General features: G+C 44.6%; 1 protein-coding gene across 2 annotated transcripts in view; it reads right to left on the bottom strand.

The window, feature by feature from the left end:
* TNS3 (tensin 3) overlaps positions 1–6,097 on the bottom strand; it is a 76,510-nt gene extending 70,413 nt beyond the window's left edge. For both annotated transcript variants that reach the window (XM_080976505.1, XM_080976504.1), the window contains exon 1: positions 6,027–6,097. In XM_080976505.1, the coding sequence (XP_080832631.1) occupies positions 6,027–6,082 (56 nt within the window). In that variant the 5' untranslated portion in view covers positions 6,083–6,097. The remainder of the gene's footprint in view (positions 1–6,026) is intronic.
* Between the last annotated feature and the right edge of the window lie 14,155 nt (positions 6,098–20,252).

Consider the following 20,252-nt stretch of genomic DNA (forward strand, 5'->3'; position numbering starts at 1 on the left):
CAGCATTACAGGCCTGTATTAACCCAACAAGGAGCTCTCTATTTGCAGACAAATGTATCAGATACCAGAAGTTATTCTGCAACACTAAGTCATGGAAAACCAGTTCAATGCTGCCCCTCTGCTCATACATGTCCACCCAGCTGCAGCAGAGGTCATTGTCTAGTTTCATAGATGGCCCTAAAATGTCCCGAATGTCCGCTAACAGTTCAGTCTCCAGTCCATGGTAATACAGAACTGGCCAGTTGCGTAGGATCTCCTTAGAGCTCGAGCCCTGGGCAGAAGCATGAGATTTTGAGTTAGCTCCCTTAAGATTAGGGGCCTCAATAGTAGCTACCACATCAGCATGGGAGCATGGAAGTGGTGTCCAATCATCTTGCTGGCAGCTGCTCTCTATGTTGGAAAAAAAAGTTGTCCATCTCCCGGGGATGTTGTTCTTTCAAGGCATCAAAGTCTGGCAGCCATAACACTGGCAAGTGCATGTGGGTGGACAGCCCTGCAACAATCCCGCCTTCCAAGCCCATCCACCCCATTAGCTCAGGGGCAGAGGTGGACAGCGCCAGGGGGTGAAATGAATCTTTCCAGGTACTAGCACAGGTGGGCTTACACATGATTCCAGTAGTCCATGCTGGCCTTGGGGCGTCTTTTCCTACGATCAGTGTAATTTTGTCCTGCGGGAGCTGGTACTGTCCACTGTCAGCAAAGACCTCACCACCAAGGTCCAGATCAATACCCCAATTAAACACCTCGTCAGCTGTGGCAAAACCAGATTCAAAATTAGCAGGAGAACCCAGATAGCAATCTAGCAGTGGTTGGTTTATAAAAGGGGTCAGCAACCTTTTTCAGCCGTGGGCCAGTCCACCGTCCCTCAGACCATGTGGTGGGCTGGACAATATTTTGAAGGGGGGAAAATGAAAGAATCCCTATGCCCCACAAATAACCCAGAGATGCATTTTAAATAAAAGGACACATTCTACTCATGCAAAAACACGCTGATTCCCGGCGCGTCCATGGGCCAGATTGAGAAGGCGATTGGGCCGGATCCTGCCCTCGGGCCTTAGGGTGCCTACCCCTGGTTTATAGCAACAGGACTCTCTAGGCTTGCAAGGTCATTCCCAAATGGTATTTCCTTTCCTTTCCCAAAAAAATCCAGTGTAGACTTCTACTGTGGGGAACGTCCTGGGGCTTTTGGAGGAGGGAGGGGGGCCCTACGGGCTTGACCATGGGTAAGTGCCATCATGGAGGTAGAAAATCCAGGGGCTGGATGCCAGCCGCGGGGTGGAGAGGAGGGTACAGGAGTTCAACGACACCCCCTGATGTTCTGGCTAGCTAGAATTGTTCAATGCAACAGAGGCACAACTGCCCCTTTTGTGAGCCCTATGGATGAAGCGAGTGATTACAACTTCCCATCTAAAATCCTTCCTGCTTTTGTATTTCACCAAACTTAAGCAGTAACAAGCCAACCTTGTCTCGCAGGTGCTGATTCATTTCTGCTTGTGCATGGCAGCTCCGGGGCAGTAATTTAAAGCCAACAGCGAGAAAGATAAAAACACAATTAAAAAGTAAACTCCGTAAGTTACAGCTCTTGGCATTCCACCATGGAATGCAGGGGAGTCAGAGTGCAGCAAGCCCAGATTAAAAAAAGAAACTAACTAAAAGTTTAAAGCATAACATCTTCTGAGCTGTGAGACCGGCTGCCATTCCTGGAGCTATCTAAAAGATTATTATGGGAAAGGAAAACCTCTTACAGCAGCAGAGATGCAAGTCCATTTAGAAAATAATCAGTTTTCATGGCTGTTAGGATATCAGTTGAGATCATTTCTTACATTTACAAAAATTAAAAATGAGGCTACAAGGAAACGAACAGAATATGAAATGATAGTAATAAGAGATAGTATAATGACCAAGAGATTAATTTCATTCATATATGTAAAACACAACACCCTTATTGAGAACCCATTTTGCCCCCAACAAAATCTAAAAAGCTGGTGGGAATTATATTGGGATACAAACTTTGAAGAGGATAAATGAAACAATTTTTGGACAAAAGCACCATATAAATATCTGTCAGCTATTACTAGGGAATGTTCACTATCAATTGCGCCTGTGTGGTATTTAGCACCAAGGTGCCTATCTTATATAAAGCCCAATAGCTCTCTGCTATGTTGGAAAGGATGTGTAATGATAGGTACATACCAAATGTGTGTCCACAAATACAACTATTTTGGAAGGAAGTTTTTAAAGAGATATCTCGGATTACAGCTCAGACAATCCCAATAACCCCAGCATAATTTATATACTTCAGATATGGACTAATTAAGAAGTAAGGAATCAATAACACATTTATTAACAGCAGCTAAAATGATAAGATCCAGAACCTGGAAAACCTTGCTGTCACAAAAATTGAAGGTAGCAAGGGGAGAGAAAAAGCAAGATAATTTTTACACTATAGTATGATTTTATTAAATATACTAATGAAACAACACAGAGATGAGTAATATGTACAGAGTATATGTCACAGGCTGGTTGGATGCAGAGGAGTGTTTTTGGCACACACCCCCGGTTCCCCCACTCCATTTGACAGCATTGTTGTGGCGCCCTCTGAAACACGGCACCCAGTACGGGCTGCACCAGTTGCAGAATCCTAAACCTGCCTCTGCAGAGCTTCTATTAGCATGAAATCAGGACCCATGCTAATACAGCTAGGAGCAAGGACAACTGCAAGCGGAATAAACTCACCCCCCCCCCCAGCATCAAAATTCGGAATTCTATGTAGGATAACATAATGCAGGAAGAGAGATTATGTGTTCATTTTTACAGATCCAGAGAAAAGGCCACTTAAGAATTGTGCATACCTGAAAGGGGAAACGGTCATAGTAGATAAATTAAAGCAAACACAACACATGAAGAAGCTCTTCCTAGAGTTGGCCGTGTTTTTTAAGGCACAGTCTGCTTACACTCCTGTGCAACAGTAGGCAGTGCAGTCCTTCAAACTGCTTTGGAATTACTAAGGTGATAGCAGGTACTATTATGATTTGTTAGCATTTGCATCCCATCCTTCCTCCCCATTATTCAGCTTTTCCAAGTCATGACTAAACTGCTTCTGGTGCACAAAACAGCGTGACGAGTGGCAGGGCGCACGGAAATGTCGTTTTTCTAAATTATTTTGAGCAAATGGGGAAAATTCCATTAGTGGCCTAGACACAATTCATTGCATCCAGATTCATTAGGTGCACTTAAAGGTAAAGGTAAAGGGACCCCTGACCATTAGGTCCAGTTGTGGCCGACTCTGGCGTTGCGGCGCTCATCTCGCTTTACTGGCTGAGGGAGCCGGCGTACAGCTTCCTGATCATGTGGCCAGCATGACGAAGCCGCTTCTGGCGAACCAGAGCAGTGCACGAAAACACCGTTTACCTACCCGCCTATTTATCTACTTGCACTTTGACGTGCTTTCGAACTGCTAGGTTGGCAGGAGCAGGGACCGAGCAATGGGAGCTCACCCCATCGTGGGGATTCGAACCGCCAACCTTCCGATCGGTGAGCCCTAGGCTTTGTGGTTTAACCCACAGCGCCACCCGCGTCCCTAGGTGCACTTAGTAATCACTTAAATCCAGTTCCCACCAGGGACAGGCTGCTTTCTTCTCTGAGTACAGTATATAACTCAGACTCAAGCCTCAGGCCTCAGACAAGCTCTACACAGGCCTGCTTACACCGATGGCAATTAAATTAAGTCATTACTAATTTGTCTCATAGATATTAGTAATGACTTAATATGCAAATGGCAAAAAGGGGAAGGATGCTCCAGTACAATCCCAATTCCCGACACAGTTGGAAGAGCTGTACGGCACAAGGCATTGCAGGTATGCCAATGGACAGGAAGTTGCATCTGCCATAGAACTGAATTTCTCCCCAAGCCTTTCAAAAATGATTATATTGCAAGTGGGGGGTGGGGTGTCGTACACTGAAGACACCATTTGACACCTTCCACCCTGAGCATCCTCCACGGCTGCAATTACTGCCATGAAGCACCTTCTGCAAATGCTGCTCTGTGGGCCTCTGCTTTTCATGGATGCTTGTTTGCAGAAGAGAAAGGCTGTGAGAAAATCAGAACAGTTTATATTGCACATCCTCTCAAAGGGGCCAATGGAAACATCTTGTTCCTTTCGATCCCACGGCACTGCTCATCTGTGCCTTTCAAAGCAATGTTTGCAAGCACACCCAACCGCCCTAATAATGCTGCATTTATTTGCTGACCTGGAGCAGAATGGGAAAGGATCTCTCAAGGCTAAATATTTATTAAAGCCTCAGAGGGGATGTGTTGTTCTTTTTCCACTTCAGCAGCAGCTGTGTAGGTCTCCAGAGAAAAGCAGAGCAGCTCACTGGGAAAGCTTTTATGCAGTGAGAGACAAACAGATGTACTGCCTGGCTTGGCTTTCTACCAAACATTGTCCTCTCAATGGCTAGCAAGACCCTCCCTCTCCAAACAAGTTCTACAATACTCATCTGCTTTCTGGTGAAGGGAATGGATGGGTAAGTAGGGTTACCAACCCAAGCTGCCAGGCTGATTGCTTCTGTTCTTTTTGGCCAATTGTTGTGCCCTAATTCCTCTTCCCATTCTGGTATTACAAAGCCCACTAATTTAATCCTAAACTGAATGAATATTCCAGTCATATAACTTCAAGTCATGTTTGCACTGTAACCACTTCTATGAATATGTTATCTGTGTTTCTTACATGCAAACTGGGGTTCTCATGCTACATTTATTGTTTGGTATGATCAACAGGATCTGGTAATCAAGATCTGCTACTACGAAGGCAATTTCAGCCACCTGTAAATCTGACTTTAGTATAGTGAACAACTCTGAAGAACTGAAATGGCTGAAAAGCAGTGCTTAGCTGAAATTCCTGGATTGCAGGGGGTTGAACTAGATGACCCTTGGGGTCCCTTCCTGCTCTGTGAGTCTATGATTCTATGCTTAGTGTGGCAGCGCCTGCACTTTGGAACTACCCATTGAGATCAAGCAGGCACCTTCATTGTACGGTTTTCCCACCCTGTGGCAGAACTGGACTGGGGGGGGGGGGGGAGGTTCTTCCTAAGCCCAAAGTTGCCATGATGGGAAAACAAAATGCAGAAGCCTGTCTGTATTCAAGTTGTGTGTGTGGCAAGTGTGTGTGTGTGTGGCAAGTGTGTGTGTGTGTGGCAAGTGTGTGTGTGCGTGCATATGCATATGCATATGCACACTTTGCACACAGGGCCCTTGGAGGGCAGCCTAACCCTCAGTGTGGACTTGGGCCAAAACATGGTTAACCACACCTTTTATAATGCAGATTCCCCCTCATATGAGCCCAGCAAAAGATACACAACCTCAAGAAGGGAAGGATGGCATAGCTGTCAACTTACAGATTTGAAAATAAGGGACCAGCAGCCTCGAAAATAAGGGATCAGCAGCCAAAATAAGGGATTTTCCAAGCACAGGTACGTTCAACTTCTGAGCCCCTCCAAGCCAAAGGCAGAAAGCCCAGCCAGCAGCCAAATGAAGCCTCAAGCGGTGGTTCCCACAGCGCAGCAACCCAGCAAAGGGGATGCAGCAAGGAAAACCACCGTCACCTCTCCGCTGGGAAGCGCTGAGCAAAGGCGAGTCCCCAGGCAACGCGGCTGATTTGAAAGGCACAAGGCATGCAAGCTCCACCCCCCAGTTGTCCTTAGACTCCTTATTGGGTGAGCAACGCAGCCAAGCATCCCAGTTGGAGCCTCCCTCCTCCCTGGCTGGCAGGGAGGGAGGGAGAGGAGCTGCTTCCTTTGAAACCCGGGAAATTCAAGGGACATCATCAATAAGGGACAGCAGCGGGACACAGCGCTGGGATAAGGGACTTTCCTGCCAAATAAGGGACAGTTGACAGTTATGAAGGATGGTGAAATGGATGGTGAAAGACGGGGCAAATGCAGGAAACCGCCCTCCGACTGTGGTGAAGGGAGGGAAGTATGGTACTTGCCTAAACAGAAGTATATGAGAAGATAAATTAAAATACCTTTTCTGGGATGGTTGCATTAAAGCAGAAACTTTATCATCAAAGAATTTCTTCATAGCAAATCTATCTAGGGCTTGATCTGCACTGTTTAGAGAAGGGGAGGAAAAAATTATATTGTTTTCGGGAGTAGCTTTGCTGCTCTGAAATCAGGATATTGCATAGGTTCATACCAACTGAATCACGTTCTGGGTTAATTGGCAAACGCACTCGATTCTAGATCTGATAGGGCCATTATTGTTTTAACATGGACATTTTTACAGTAGTTGCCTTGGGAATCTTTTTTCATTTTGAAAACTGGCCAAAAACGTATTAAAATGTGGATGCTTCCTTCCCTGCTGCATCAGGACAAGACAAGCCCTGACCCTCAGGCACATTTTTAAAAATGAGTCATAGAATCAATTAGCACATTTCAACCTTAGAAGGGTAATTACGGTAACTACATACTTAAGGAGTGGGGGGTGGGAATTGCTATGCAACATTCTCCTCATTTCCAACCAAGGTTAGTTGCATTGGTAACTGAAGCTCCACTGAGTGCCAGGAATGGCTTTCTTCCCCTTGGTGAAATGCTTCATCCACCTGACATTTGCTCTGAAACCAAGGACAGAAAACAATTCTAACGCTGGAGACTTCCTGCCTTTTCTTGTGCTTTTAGTAGGATCCTGTCTTCTCCACTTCGTATTTTAATCTAGCCTTACCTCACCGTGTGCCCTCCAGACGAATGAGTCTGGACCCTGCAGTCTTCATCAGAGGCCCTTGTCCATGTGCCACACAAGAAGAGACCTTTCCAGTGGTGGCCCACCAGGTGTGGAATGCTCTCCACAGAGAAACAGGCACTAATGTGATCAATACTTTTTGGTGTTTGGTTTTTATTCATTTGTACTTATTATGTTATTGAATGAGCATTTTAGGTATTTTGTATTATATTTGTATTGTTTTAAATTTTCTGACTTTAACTGTTTTTATCCATTGTATTTTATCTTGTAAGTCACTTCAAAACTTTTTAAGTTAAAAAGTGACCAACAAATGTAATAAATAATAATAATAAAATCATGATTTGGATTGCAAGTCCCACATTCCCTGACCACTAACCACATTTGCTGGGGCAGATGGAAATGGTACTCTAAAACATCTGGAAGGGGTGAGGTTGGGGCTTCAGACGTAGGCAAGAGGAAGACCTGCTTCCTCTTACCTGGCAGACACACCTGCAAAGGGCATGTATGCAGATATCACTACTCCTATTCTTCCTTTTCCACCCTATAAACAGAAAAATCAGCATTTCATTTTATTTTATTTAACTCTTATCCCAAGGCAGTTTACAAAATCCTGAGATTCAGTTGCATTCCACCAACTTTTCATACTTTTTCAGTATTTTATGGTATTTTAAAATCATAACAATATTATAACAAAGCAATAAATTGTAGCAAAGAAGCCCAAATGCAACTTGAAGTAACTCTGTGTCGATATTTCTTCCCTTCAGAGAATAGATTTGGTAGTTATTCAAGACAAGTCTAGGCATCTTTGCAATGTCTGGAATGATACGTTATAAAGTATATATATTCTGGAAAACAAGTGTATTCAAAAATGATTACTAGAATCTTCTTCTGACACCTATGATTTATAGCAATGACTGCATTTTAAGACCCTTTTCACAATGTTTCAAAATCTTATTAAAATGTATGACAAGCAATTAGTACAAATTACTGATAGATAATTACTTAGTCAACATATCTATGGTGGGAAGTTCAGATTGATGAACAAATGGCACATTGATATATTGAGTTTTTAAAAAAGTGTTTTTAAAGTAGGGGTCGGCAAACTTACTGAGCCCAGGCCGGTTCACTCCTCCGCAGACCTCTTGCTGGGCCGGAGCGTGCGCAATTTCCGCACACATGCTATTTCCACACACACTTGGAGGAGGCACAGAAGAGGCGTCCGTGACTTCCTGCTGCCAATAGGAAGCCGCTCCAGCATAGCGGAAGTGAGTCCCCGTGCGACGAACCAGTGCCGTGCCGTTTAGCTCCACATGGGGACTGACCGAGCTGGTGGCAGGGGCCGGGGGCCAGTTAAACAACCGCCCAGGCCTTAGCTGGCCTGGGGGCCATTGTTTGCCGACCCCTGGTTTAAAGTGATACTGCTACAAAACCAGCTGATTTTTTGAAAAACGGAAACTTGTTTTAGCAAGAATTTCTGTTTGAAGATGCTGCTGGAGAACATTCCTGATTGGTGGCTCCTCCAACGGGAAGGCTCAGGCAGGTTCCCTTTTGCCGCCTCTCTAGGGAAGGAGGAGTCATCCCTTTCTGCAGACCAACCTGCAGAGCCGACAACTCCCGGACGCCGCAACAATCATGTAACTGGAACCACAACAAAGACAAGAGTCCCACAATTACAACTCTACAGAGAAGGAAAAAAGGGGAAGAACAAGAAGACAAAGGGTAATGTAATAAACAAAAATGTGCCCTGATTCCCTTATGGGGGACACACGAGCCCTTATAGAGTCCTTTGTAGGTTCTCCATTGGTCGGAGAAAATAGCAGAGGCCAACTAGAGAATATTGAGAAGCAAAGCGGCTTGTAAGCCTGATCTTTATTGAACTGTTGCAACAGGGTGCTCCCCTCACATGCAGGAAAGGAGGAGAACCCCGAACAAAGGTGTGCCCGCCCTTATATAGACATTTTAAATTGCCTGCCCTGGAGTCCAAGACCACCCTCAGAAACATCATACCTACATCACATACCTACAACAGAAATCTGAGAGCGTTGTTTATCTCCTGTCCAGCAGGTTACCTGTTAATGGTTACTTGATTGGATACCCTGGGGAACCTGGCCAGTCTTTTGTAAAGATAAATACTTAGTTCCTGAGCCAGGTCACAGGCTCACCCTATTCATACACAGACATACCCTTCAGGCAGGATTTGTGAACAAAAAGACAATGGGGAGGCTCCCCCACCTCCTCCCTCCTTGCAGAGAAAACATTTGGTCAGTTTGGGAGTCAAAATGGTTTCAGGGCGGTCTTCCTGTGCTGCTGCAGACATGTGGTCCACACATCTATGTATGCGCTTGGTTGGTACATTTATGAACATTTTATATATATGTGTATATATATATATATATATATATATATATATATATATATATATATATAAGACCTTAAATTTTTTATTTCAGTAACAAAAAGAACTTCCCCTATAAGAAAAAGTGGAAACCTCCAATTAAGGAGCAGCTGCCTAAGAAAGGCTTTGACAGTATGTGAGGAGGCAGAAGAAGCCCTCAGCCCCACAGCAGAGGAAGGAGAGCTGGGCAGAATGTCCTCCCTGCATCATCTCCAAACAAGGCCAATTTCTGTGTTTGCCAGATGCTGCTGGAGGACGTTCCGATGGCGATTGTGCAGGCGTTCTCTACGCTTCTGCCTGGCATCTCACAGCCTTTTTAGGGAATCTTCCCACTGAATACAGTCTCCAAGATTAGGAAGAGTCGATTATATAGTGTCCATGGAAGGTGAGAAGGCAGTTCACAGAGGTGTCCTACAAATTTCCAGCAGAGGAAGAGTACATTTGAAAACAACCAAGGCTGCCTCCCTCCCTCAGGCAATGAGGAATAGGCCATTCCAACTTTCTTCCCTACCGAGGGACCTGCAAAGCTCCAGAGGGACACAGATGCTCTCACATTCAGAGGCCTGTCCAAAGACAACAGCACAGCCCTGTGGACACTCAGGAGATGCCATCTGCATCCAGTGAGGAGGAAAGATATTAAGTTTAGAACCACTTATAGGGAGCAAAAGAAGGCAAAAAAAGCTTAAGAAAGCAGAGGGTTTCAGAGGACCTTGACTGTTCCTTCTGAAAAGAGGCCTCATCCCTATCAAGAACGTCCTCCAGCATCATCCTCAATTGCAGAGCTCCTAATCTGCTTGAGGAATAAGCAGGATTTCCACTTAAAGGACCTTAGTCAGCCCAGATTAAAGACACAGATGAGATGCAGAGCAGCTTCCATGCTCTCTCCCCCCCCCCCCCCGTGCTCCCAAACAAGCAGGCTCACAACCCCGCAGGGATCCTGTGGACATGCTAAGTGCATAAGGCAATTTCTCTGGGTGCAGTTGCCCCCTTTTAGGAGTCATGGGGCCTCTTCTCCTTTTCCCACAGGTACAGCTCACTTACGGTACTTGGCAATGGATCACCACCACATGCTGAGAGTCACTGTTCAGCCAGAATTCTACAGCTTTGCAAATGGTGCACAACTTCTTAAGGGGTGGAGCGTGAAGGTCAGGCCAGCCCCCATCCAGAACCTGGAAAAAGGAGGGCTCCTTGCTTCTGATTTACCTGCTTGATAGAGTCTATTTCAGAATATAAAGTGTTCAGGTCTTCCTGCCTTCTCTTTCTTTCCGCCTTTAGAAAGCTCCTCAGTGTGGAGAAAGGACACACAACTTAAGATGCTTCGGTTCTCTGCGAACTCTGTGCAAGTTTACAGTCCGCGCCAGCCCTGATGTTAGGCAGGGTGAAGCAGGAGGGACAGGTTTAGATATACAGTGGTACCTTGGGTTACATACACTTCAGGTTACAGACGCTTCAGGTTACAGACTCCGCTAACCCAGAAATAGTACCTTGGGTTAAGAACTTTGCTTCAGGATGAGAACAGAAATCATGCTCTGGCGGCGCGGCGGCAGCAGGAGGCCCCATTAGCTAAAGTGGTGCTTCAGGTTAAGAACTGTTTCAGGTTAAGTACGGACCTCCGGAAGCAATTAAGTACTTAACCCGAGGTACCACTGTAAATGGATGGTACTGGTGAGACAACAAAATGTGCATTTGAGGTGATGATCTATGATAGCCCATTCCCCTGTGCCAGCCTTCACTTGAGGTTGCAGTCGTATATGAACCAGCCCATATATGATATGTTTGTGCTCAGGGAGGGCTGCGTGGAGATAGGAGAGGTCCGCTCCTGTTACAGAGCATGGGCAGGGGTAAAGATGAGGCAGAACAGGGCTTTGCTGAGCCTTATTGCCGTTTCCTCCGCAGTTGGCAGCTGAGAACATGTGAGAATGGACTGAAGCGTGTTTTATTGTAAACCACCTTTCAGATCAAAGGATATTATTTACGTTTAAAACAAAACAAAAATGTCATGGAACTCTATGGCATTATCAATTGTGCAAATATAACAATAGGAATAAGAACACCTTGTTACAAATAAGAATCAGCACATCATTACATTTTTTGAAAAAAGGGACAAAGTTGTAAAGAACCATTATAATCTAAACATGCATCTATTAATTAGGTAACACAAAATACTAATCCGTCTTCTTAAGCAGATAACAACACATGGGATTCTGCCTTCCAATTAGCATGTCTCACATTTTAAGAATCCTAAACCTCAGACACCACAATCTTTGCAATGGCACCCTGTTAACCATTTATCTATGCCAGTGGAGGTTACCCTGTGGCATCCAGGAGCTGCTTCCGTGGCCCACATCCAGAGGCCATGCAAAATGGGGCACCCCGGGAGAAAGGCAGAGCCGGGGCACCTTCAAAGAAAGTGGGGCCACTGGGTGGGTCAGGCCCTCCAGATGTTACTGAATCACAACTCCCATCATCCCTGACCATTGGCTGTGCTGGCCAGGCCTGACTAGAGTGGAAGTGCAACGAGGCCCAGCCACCCCCAGCCACGGCCTTATTCAGCCAAGCATCTACAGCTGGGATTCAGGAGTCTTCCTGTTCTGATCCAGGCTGCCATTAACGCATTTTGCAAGAGAACATTTCCTGAGAGTGTTACCTTTTAAATGAGCATAAAGGTAAAGGTACCCCTGCCCTTAAACGAGCATAAAGGAACATAAATGAACAGTTCAACCCATAACAAAGTTCAAAGCGCATTTAAGAAAAAGTGAAGGCTTAAAGAGCTTTAATGTTTGAGCCAAGATCAACTGAAGAAAGTTCACCTGTCTTCCCACTCTCATTGTTCACCCAACAGCTGTTCAGGGGAGATTTGTCTGGGAGTCAGGTGCAGGTGCAGCCCAGTATGTACAGCTGCTTCAAGACATGGCTGACGCTAGAGGAGCCACTGCCACATTTTGGCCAGATGGCTCAGTTTGCCCATCTGCATCTCAGCTTATGGGATGAGCTTGACCCTCACACTGCCCATTGGCTCTCTGAAAGACTGTGGTTGAAGGCCTCCTGAACGGAAAACCTTCCAAGAGAGAGATGGCCTTGGGGAAGCAGGAAGAACTGAATACCTCATAGGCTCAGATTCCAGAATTAATTTTAGAAATCAGCCCAGTTAAACCAGCTTTCAGGAGAAATAGATGACACAGCAGAATGAACCTATAAAATGAAAGACAAGGGAAATCTTCTTGTGCCTATACATAATGCATGTATCAACACCACGTGCTCTCCCACTGAACAATGAGGACTGCAGGTAACGGATGGCTTCAATGAGCATCTTAATGAAGACTCCAAAGCAGGACAACATATTTAAAGATGGAAATTTTGATACATGCTGAACACCACCTTGATCCACTCAGACCACATTTTCAACATCTCACTCAATTTTGTCAATCTTAATTCTTCCCATTTTAAAACCATTTCTTATTGCTTTGGTATACTTTTAATCCCTAGGTGTGAGAGATAGAGGGCTGCTGAGAGCTCAATGAGGTTTTTGTTTGACCTCTGTTGTGATTTTGCTCTTACATTACTTTACTTACCGATTGATTTATCACATTTTATTATAAAATATTGTAATTTTTGCTTGATTATGTCCTTTACCACCTTGGCAGCCTTTGGGTCAAGGAGAAGTATATAAATAAACTGTAATCAGGTACCCTGTGGCTCCTAGAAGATGTCATCATGCAACAGTGGCCACAATCCCAGGAAACGGCTTCGACTGCCAGCTAAACCAGGGGAGGGTAGCCAATGGGTCTCAAACCCTTGGGGAGTTAGGGACTTCCCTGCACGCGAAGACGGGCTCTGGTGGATTGAGTAGATGAGACCAATAGTGAGTGAGTCCAACGGTCAAGAAAGCGGTTTCTGCCCCTGCCATAGAGGGAAGTGAGGGGCAGATGGGGCTCGTCCGCCTGGGAAAGGAGCCCATCTAGGAGAAGGAAAACTCTGATCCTAAACCTCCACCGCCTTGCTGGGTATCTTCAGGAGGAGAAAAGGCTCAGGGGGAAGCCCTCCACAAATCCAGAGTGGAGACAGTTGGATGGCGCCTTGTCCGCCTCCTTATAGCAACTCCTGCAGCCAAGCTGGTGCCAAACGTCTGGCTCTGCTTTCTTTTGGACCGCAACAGCGTGGCTGAGAGCGGGTCTTGTGTTTGGGCTGCCCAGGACCTCTGTACCCAGGCTTGCACCCCAGGGAGGTCACTCTGATGCTGCTAATGCAGGGGTTGGACTTCATCCCTGGAGGCGCACTCCACTGTTGCTTGAGATGGATGCTAACAATAGCTTCACAGTTTGGACATAACTGCTAACTATGGTTGATAAGCCCCCTGACAAGAGAGAAATGGAGAGTTGGGGGGTAACAGAGGACAAATGGAGTTCTATGTACTTATCCTTCGTTGCTGTGGAGCAGGGGTGGAACATCATGTGTGGCCCTGACCTGGTCCCAAGCACGGAGAATCCAAAGGACAAACCAGACACTCCAAAGGTCAAACAAAGACTCTGAGGAGCAGGCAGGGGTCTCTGATACTAGATGCTGAACTAGAAATTGCAAAAACCTGGAAGCCGACGGTCAACTTAATTTTTGAGCAACAGCTCCATAGACATTTGCATATCGTGCTTGTAGAAAAACATGCTCAGTGCACAATTGTCAGAAAGAAAGGCAACATTTTGACTTTTTAGCTACCTGAAGCCCACTCATAGAACATGTTAAGGGGCATAGACAATGTCCTTATCTTTTGTCTGACTTCCTGAGGTTGTGGAGTACCAGCTGAAGTAGCTTTTGTCCCCAGCCATTTGCACAAAATGGCAAACTCTCGGTTGGCATGCCCCACATCTTCCAAGTAAGGGGGACCTACCTTGTTACCACCCCCCAGAGTGGTGCAATCCAGAAAGATACTATGCATGGGAACTGAAATATAATTGTTGTGCCTTTAACTTTTCTGGTTATGTCTGCTTCTGTGCACGTAAGTACACAAGGGGTGTGGGACTGAGTTTGACCTTAGCTTGTCTAACAAGCAACTAGAGCAAACAAGAAAACCTCAGATATCTTCAGACAGAGTACAAAGAACCAAATGACTCCCTGCTAACGATGGAAAATAGCCTGTAATTATATTGCAGAGGTTATCTTGTGATTTATTTATGTTTTGTGCTACATTCGGAGGCAGCCTTTTGTAACTGTTCATTCATCTGGAAAAACTTATTAGGAAATATTTGTTTCTGTGTAGCTAAATATGTGCTCTTTGCGCGAAACGGGCGGGTGAGGAGGGGAGCAAGAGCTGTGCATGTTTAATTGACAGGGAGTTTGATGATCTCACTGTTGAGAGAGGATTTATTCCCAGGGATTGGAGTTGAAACAAAAGCCAAAATACTCATTTGGTGAACTTTAAACAATGGATATTGGAAAACTCTCACAAGATTACTAAATACCGTGTTATGTACTGTGGTTAGTCTCAACTATGGGTTCCAGCCTGCTTGTTGTGACAATATGCAGTTTAGGATTAACCACCAAACTGCACACAAAACTAAACTCCAAATTGAATCCTGGCAGCAGCAATCATGGTCAAGATAAACAATATATTTTCTTATATCAGTGTTACACCCCCAAAAAGGTACAATTAGTAAGCAGTTGCTGCCTGTGCAGTTAAATACATTTGCTCAACGCAAGCAGATAATGTCACACTATAGTAGTTGTTCTTCTTCCAGCATAGCATGCCACTAAGCCCCAGAAAGGAAGAACAGTGGAAGGCTGCATTTCACATGTGGTACAACGCTGCCCCCTCTGTTATATCACCGGGTGTTTGATTAAGAATACCAAATATTGCATTATTTTCTGTGTCTTTCCTCCAACCCTCGCACTACAAGCATTTGTTTCTGCCCCTTCTGAAAAGCAAGCGCTCTGTGTCAAGGAGAGAGCCAAACAGCCTCAGAACTGCAGCTGAACACCAGAAAAAAAGCCTGTTTTAAAGAAGTGAATGCTCCCCTTCATAAAACGGGAAATCTTATTTGCTTAAGACTGTTACACGCTGCCCCCAATCTCTGAGCAGTGTAAGGTTCCAGGGGCGCCAGTCGTGTTTACCCAGGTTCTGAGTTTCCCTTTGGACACTGAGGCGAAGCGGAGATTGTGGTGTCTTTCCACATATACACAACCTGAGCCTGGGATGGAGGGGCTTCCAGCCTTACACTCAAGAGGGTCCCGCTTCTTCCCATGTCAGGGTGGCCAGGACTTTTCCTCCAGCCCACATCACCCCCAGCTGCAATCCTTCCAACTCTATACACTCTGTCTTTTGAACTGAGTTGAAAGTGGGTCGCCTCTCATTTGCCCTCTGGCAGAGAGCCACTCCCTTTGTTCCAGTTAAGGACCCATCACTAGGCTTGCTTGCATTTTAACATACTAAATCCAGTGTCTGGCGCCCAGGAATTGGAAGGGGATCCCAGGCACCCCACAAACCAATGACAATAATATCGCTTTAAGAGCAAAATCATAAGGGACATACAGTGGTACCTCGGGTTACATACGCTTCAGGTTACAGACTCCGCTAACCCAGAAATATTACCTCGGGTTAAGAACTTTGCTTCAGGATGAGAGCAGAAATCATGTAGTGGCGACGCGGCAGCAGCAGGAGGCCACATTAGCTAAAGTGGTGCTTCAGGTTAAGAACAGTTTCAGGTTAAGAACGGACCTCCAGAACGAATTAAGTACTTAACCCGAGGTACCACTGTATATGAAATAAACAGGTTGGAATATACCTTTAAGGATCAAATTGTTTCAGCATACTGTTTTTCCTAGGTGAATAAGGAAACCATTTCACACTATGCAGCAACAGACCTGGATTTACCAGGGTGTACAAGCAGCAGTAGAGATTGTAGAGTAGAGTAGAGAATTTTGAGGTCTTAAATGTTCATAAGTGTACCAACCAAGCACGTACATAGATCAGCACAGGAAGAGCGACCTGAAACCATTTTTGATTCCCAAACTGATCTCAATTATTTCTCTGCAAGGTCAAAGGAAAATGGAAAAACCTCCCTATTGTCTTTTCCTTCACAAATCCTGTCTTAAGGGCACATTTAAGATATGAATAGGGTGTGAGTCTGACCTGGCTCAGGAACTAAGTATTTATCATTACAAAAGACTGGCCAGGCTCCCCAGGCAATCCAATCAAGTGACCATTAAACAGGTAACCTGGTGGACAGGAGGTAAACAAAGCACTCAGATTTCTACTGTAGACCACCCTTTCTGTGATGTAGGTATGATGTATCTGGGGGGTGGTCTTGATCTACAGGGTGGGAATTTCAGAAGTCTATATAAGGGCTTGCACACCATTGTTATGGGTTCCTCCTCCCTCCTGCATGTGGTGAGTGAGGACCCTGTTGCAACAGATCAGTAAAGATCAGGCTTACTAGCTGCTTTGCTTCTCAATATTCTCTGGTTGGCCTCTGTTATTTTCTCCTACCAATAGGGAACCTACGTAAGGACTCTATATGGGCTCTTGGATACCCCATAAGGGAAAAAGGGCAGATTTTTTTGTTTACAACAAGATCCAACCCATCTCTGCTCTGCAATGAGCATGTTCATATGTTGCTGGTGTCTCCAAACATGTTTCTCACATTTACACTTTATATTTTAGGTGGATACCTATAGACTAAAACAGGTAGTGGTTTTCAAAAGTGTGAGGCTGCTAGGGCCTTCCCAAGAAAATCACAGTCTTTTACTAGGGACGACACAAACACACACACAGTAGCCATTGATAGCCCTAACCTCCATCAATTTGTCCAGTCCTCTTTTAAAGCCATCTATGTTGGTGCCATCATGGCCTCCTCTTTGTTCCAGAGTTTGGCTGTGTGCTGCGTTCATAAACACTTTCTTTAATCTGCCCTGAATCTTCCAACATTCAGCTTCTTGGATGTCTAATAAGGAAAACTTGCAGATCCAGCTTTGCCCCAAACAGTTTATTCTAAAACTAAATTTCAATAGTGAGAGTCAACACACACACATGGGGGGGGGGCGGTTGAGAAGGGAGAGATCAGGGTAATACCACTGGGAAGGTTTCAAACAGGAAGTCCGCCTTCCTCTTTTGTAAATAGATTGAAGCAAAGAAGCTGCAAGCTAAAGTCTTGGAAAGCCTTTCGTAAAGGATTAAATTTCCATCGGTTAAAATTATTAAACCCCCCTTGGAAGCAGGAGAAGAGGGGGGAAATTTTAGATCGCCTAAGCCTGCAGGAGAGAGAGTGAAGAAAGATAAATTACCACTGTCTTGAGCCTGGGAACGGGCTGCCAGTAAGATTGACGTTTTGGGAAAGTTCATTGACTGTGAATAAAACGTATGTTGACAGATAGTTAAATAAGAGAAATATATTGTTTCCATTGTTTCCTTTTGCACTTAAAAAGGAGCAAAAGTAACTGAAAATTGAAACTAACTTTGTTGCTGGATCTGCGTTTAAAAGGACGGATACAAATAGAAATTGTTTCCTCTAGAGGGAGCTTTTGAAACTGTTGCAGGAGTGGAGCTGGGGAATTTTCCAGCTGCAGAGATAAAAGACCGTGAGAATTAGAGATTGACCTTGGACAAGAATGTCGACAGAAGAAGCCTTAGTGATTGCATTTTGCAAGATAAGTGCTTTATTGGAACAGCTTCATGAGAAGACGGATGTGATGACTATTAAAATTGATAATTTGGGACAAAAAATGACTGATTTGGGACAAAAAGTGAATATCTATACAGAAACTACTCAGGAATCGATTCAGGAATCTACTTTGACATGGCAAGTTGTGGAGAAGACGAGGGAGAAAGTTGTTGTTGAACCTCAAGTAATACAAGTGGAGAGAGCCCCAGCCTTACAGAGGCAATTTGATGAATATAAGCTGTTGCCTTCTACGAATGAATTTAGAGAAAGCCAGATTTGGAGGGATGGAGCCCCGCTTGGATTGGAGAAGGAAAGTTGGATAGATCCCCTTATGCAGGGATGTACTGGCTTTTGGGATCTGGATTTGGGTCAGGGGGAGATTGGAGTTGTGGGGGCCTTCAGCTTCGGAGGGATTTTGAAACACGTCCTGAAATATCTTTTGGACTTTAGTTTTGATTATGGAGAATGGGCTGACCTGTCGAGAAGGAATAAAGACATTGTTAGGTTGGAGCTTCCCCGAGATCTACTCCTCAGCGCCAAAGGAAGGAAATTAAGAACAAGATCAGCAGAAGATAAAGTAAAGTGCATGTATAAATATGAAGAAGATCTGCAGAAGGGACATGGAAAAGAGTTAAGAGCCTCGGACAGAAGATCACCAGGTTGATGGACCATATGGAATTGATAGAAAGGACTGGCAGAATCCGAGACCAGGGAGAAGAGACGGTGGAAGAAGATTGGAAAAAAGTTTAAAATTTATTTATAGAAATATTGTAAAATTAATGAGTGTTAGAAAAATGTTGGAATGAAATTACACGGCTTTAGTAGAAACGTTATAAGGAGTTAAGTACAAATAAGTTTCAGGGTATTAATGGTAAGATAAGGTTAAAATAAATTAAGACAATTATATGACAGAAAACAGTGAAAGATGGAAAGGATTTGCTGAAATAATTAATAATTAGAACACAAAAAAGGGAGGTGTGAGGAAGTCGATGAAACAAGTTAATGAAAGACAAAGATATGGAAATATTGGATGTGTTTTTAATTGTTTTTGCTTTTGCTTTTGTTTTGATGTATTGTGTTTTTTCTTTTTTCTTTCTTTTATGTATTGTAATGTATTGATTTGTATTGTTTACTTTTTCTCTTTTTCTTCCTTCTTTCTGTAATCTTTAAACTTTTAATAAATATTATTTTATTAAAAAAAAATACCACTGGGAGTGGCAGTTTAGGGAAGCAAAGGATTAAGAACTGAGACAAAGTCCTTGAGGCTTCCAACACTAAGAACAAGGAGCTGGTTCTAGATATGGGAGGGGACAGGAAACGAGTGTTTGTCCATGGAGTTTTCTTGGCAGGGACACTGGAGTGGCTTGCCAGTTCCTGCTCCAGGTGGATCACGTTTGGTCAAAACTCTCCACTATGACCTGTCCATCTTGGGTGCCCTGCACGGCGTAGCTCAGAGCTTCTCTGAGTTATTCAAGCCCCTTCGCCACGGCAAGACAGTGATCCATGAAGGGTGACAGCAGATGGTGACAGCAGTCACGAAATTAAAAGACGCCTGCTTCTTGGGAGAAAAGCAATGACAAACCTAGACAGCATCTTAAAAAGCAGAGACATCACCTTGCCAACAAAGGTCCATATAGTTAAAGCTATGCTTTTCCCAGTAGTGATGTATGGAAGTGAGAGTTGGACCATAAAGAAGGCTGATCACCGAAGAATTGATGCTTTTGAATTATGGTGCTGGAGGAGACTCTTGAGAGTCCCATGGACTGCAAGAAGACCAAACCTCTCCATTCTTAAGGAAATCAGCCCTGAGTGCTCACTGGAAGGACAGATCCTGAAGCTGAGGCTCCAATACTTTGGCCACCTCATGAGAAGAGGAGACTGCCTGGAAAAGACCCTGATGTTGGGAAAGATCACAAGGAGAAGGGGATGACAGAGGACAAGATGGTTGGATGGTGTTCTCGAAGCTACAAACATGAGTCTGACCAAACTGCGGGAGGCAGTGGAAGACAGGAGGGCCTGGTGTGCTCTGGTCCATGGGGTCACGACGAGTCGGACACGACTAAACGACTAAACAACAACAGGAAACGAGTGTACAGATTGAAAAAGAGTCACATGATGTAAATTCAAACCAAAGTCATATATATGTGATATATATGTTGAGAGGACAAGCCAACACCATTTTTTAAAAAAATCAAGGAAACACCCTGACAGATAATAATACAGTGGTACCTCGGGTTACAGACGCTTCAGGTTACAGAATCCGCTAACCCAGAAATATTACCTCGGGTTAAGAACTTTGCTTCAGGATGAGAACAGAAATTGTGCTCCGGCAGCGCAGCAGCAACAGGAGGCCCCATTAGCTAAAGTGGTGCTTCAGGTTAAGAACGGACCTCCGGAACAAATTAAGTACTTAACCCAAGGTACCACTGTAGTTCCAAATGTGTATTAGATTCCATTAAAGGCTGACCAG

The sequence above is a fragment of the Podarcis pityusensis genome (genome assembly GCF_964106645.2).
Source record: "Podarcis pityusensis genome assembly, chromosome: 13".
NCBI classification, from domain to species: domain Eukaryota; kingdom Metazoa; phylum Chordata; class Lepidosauria; order Squamata; family Lacertidae; genus Podarcis; species Podarcis pityusensis.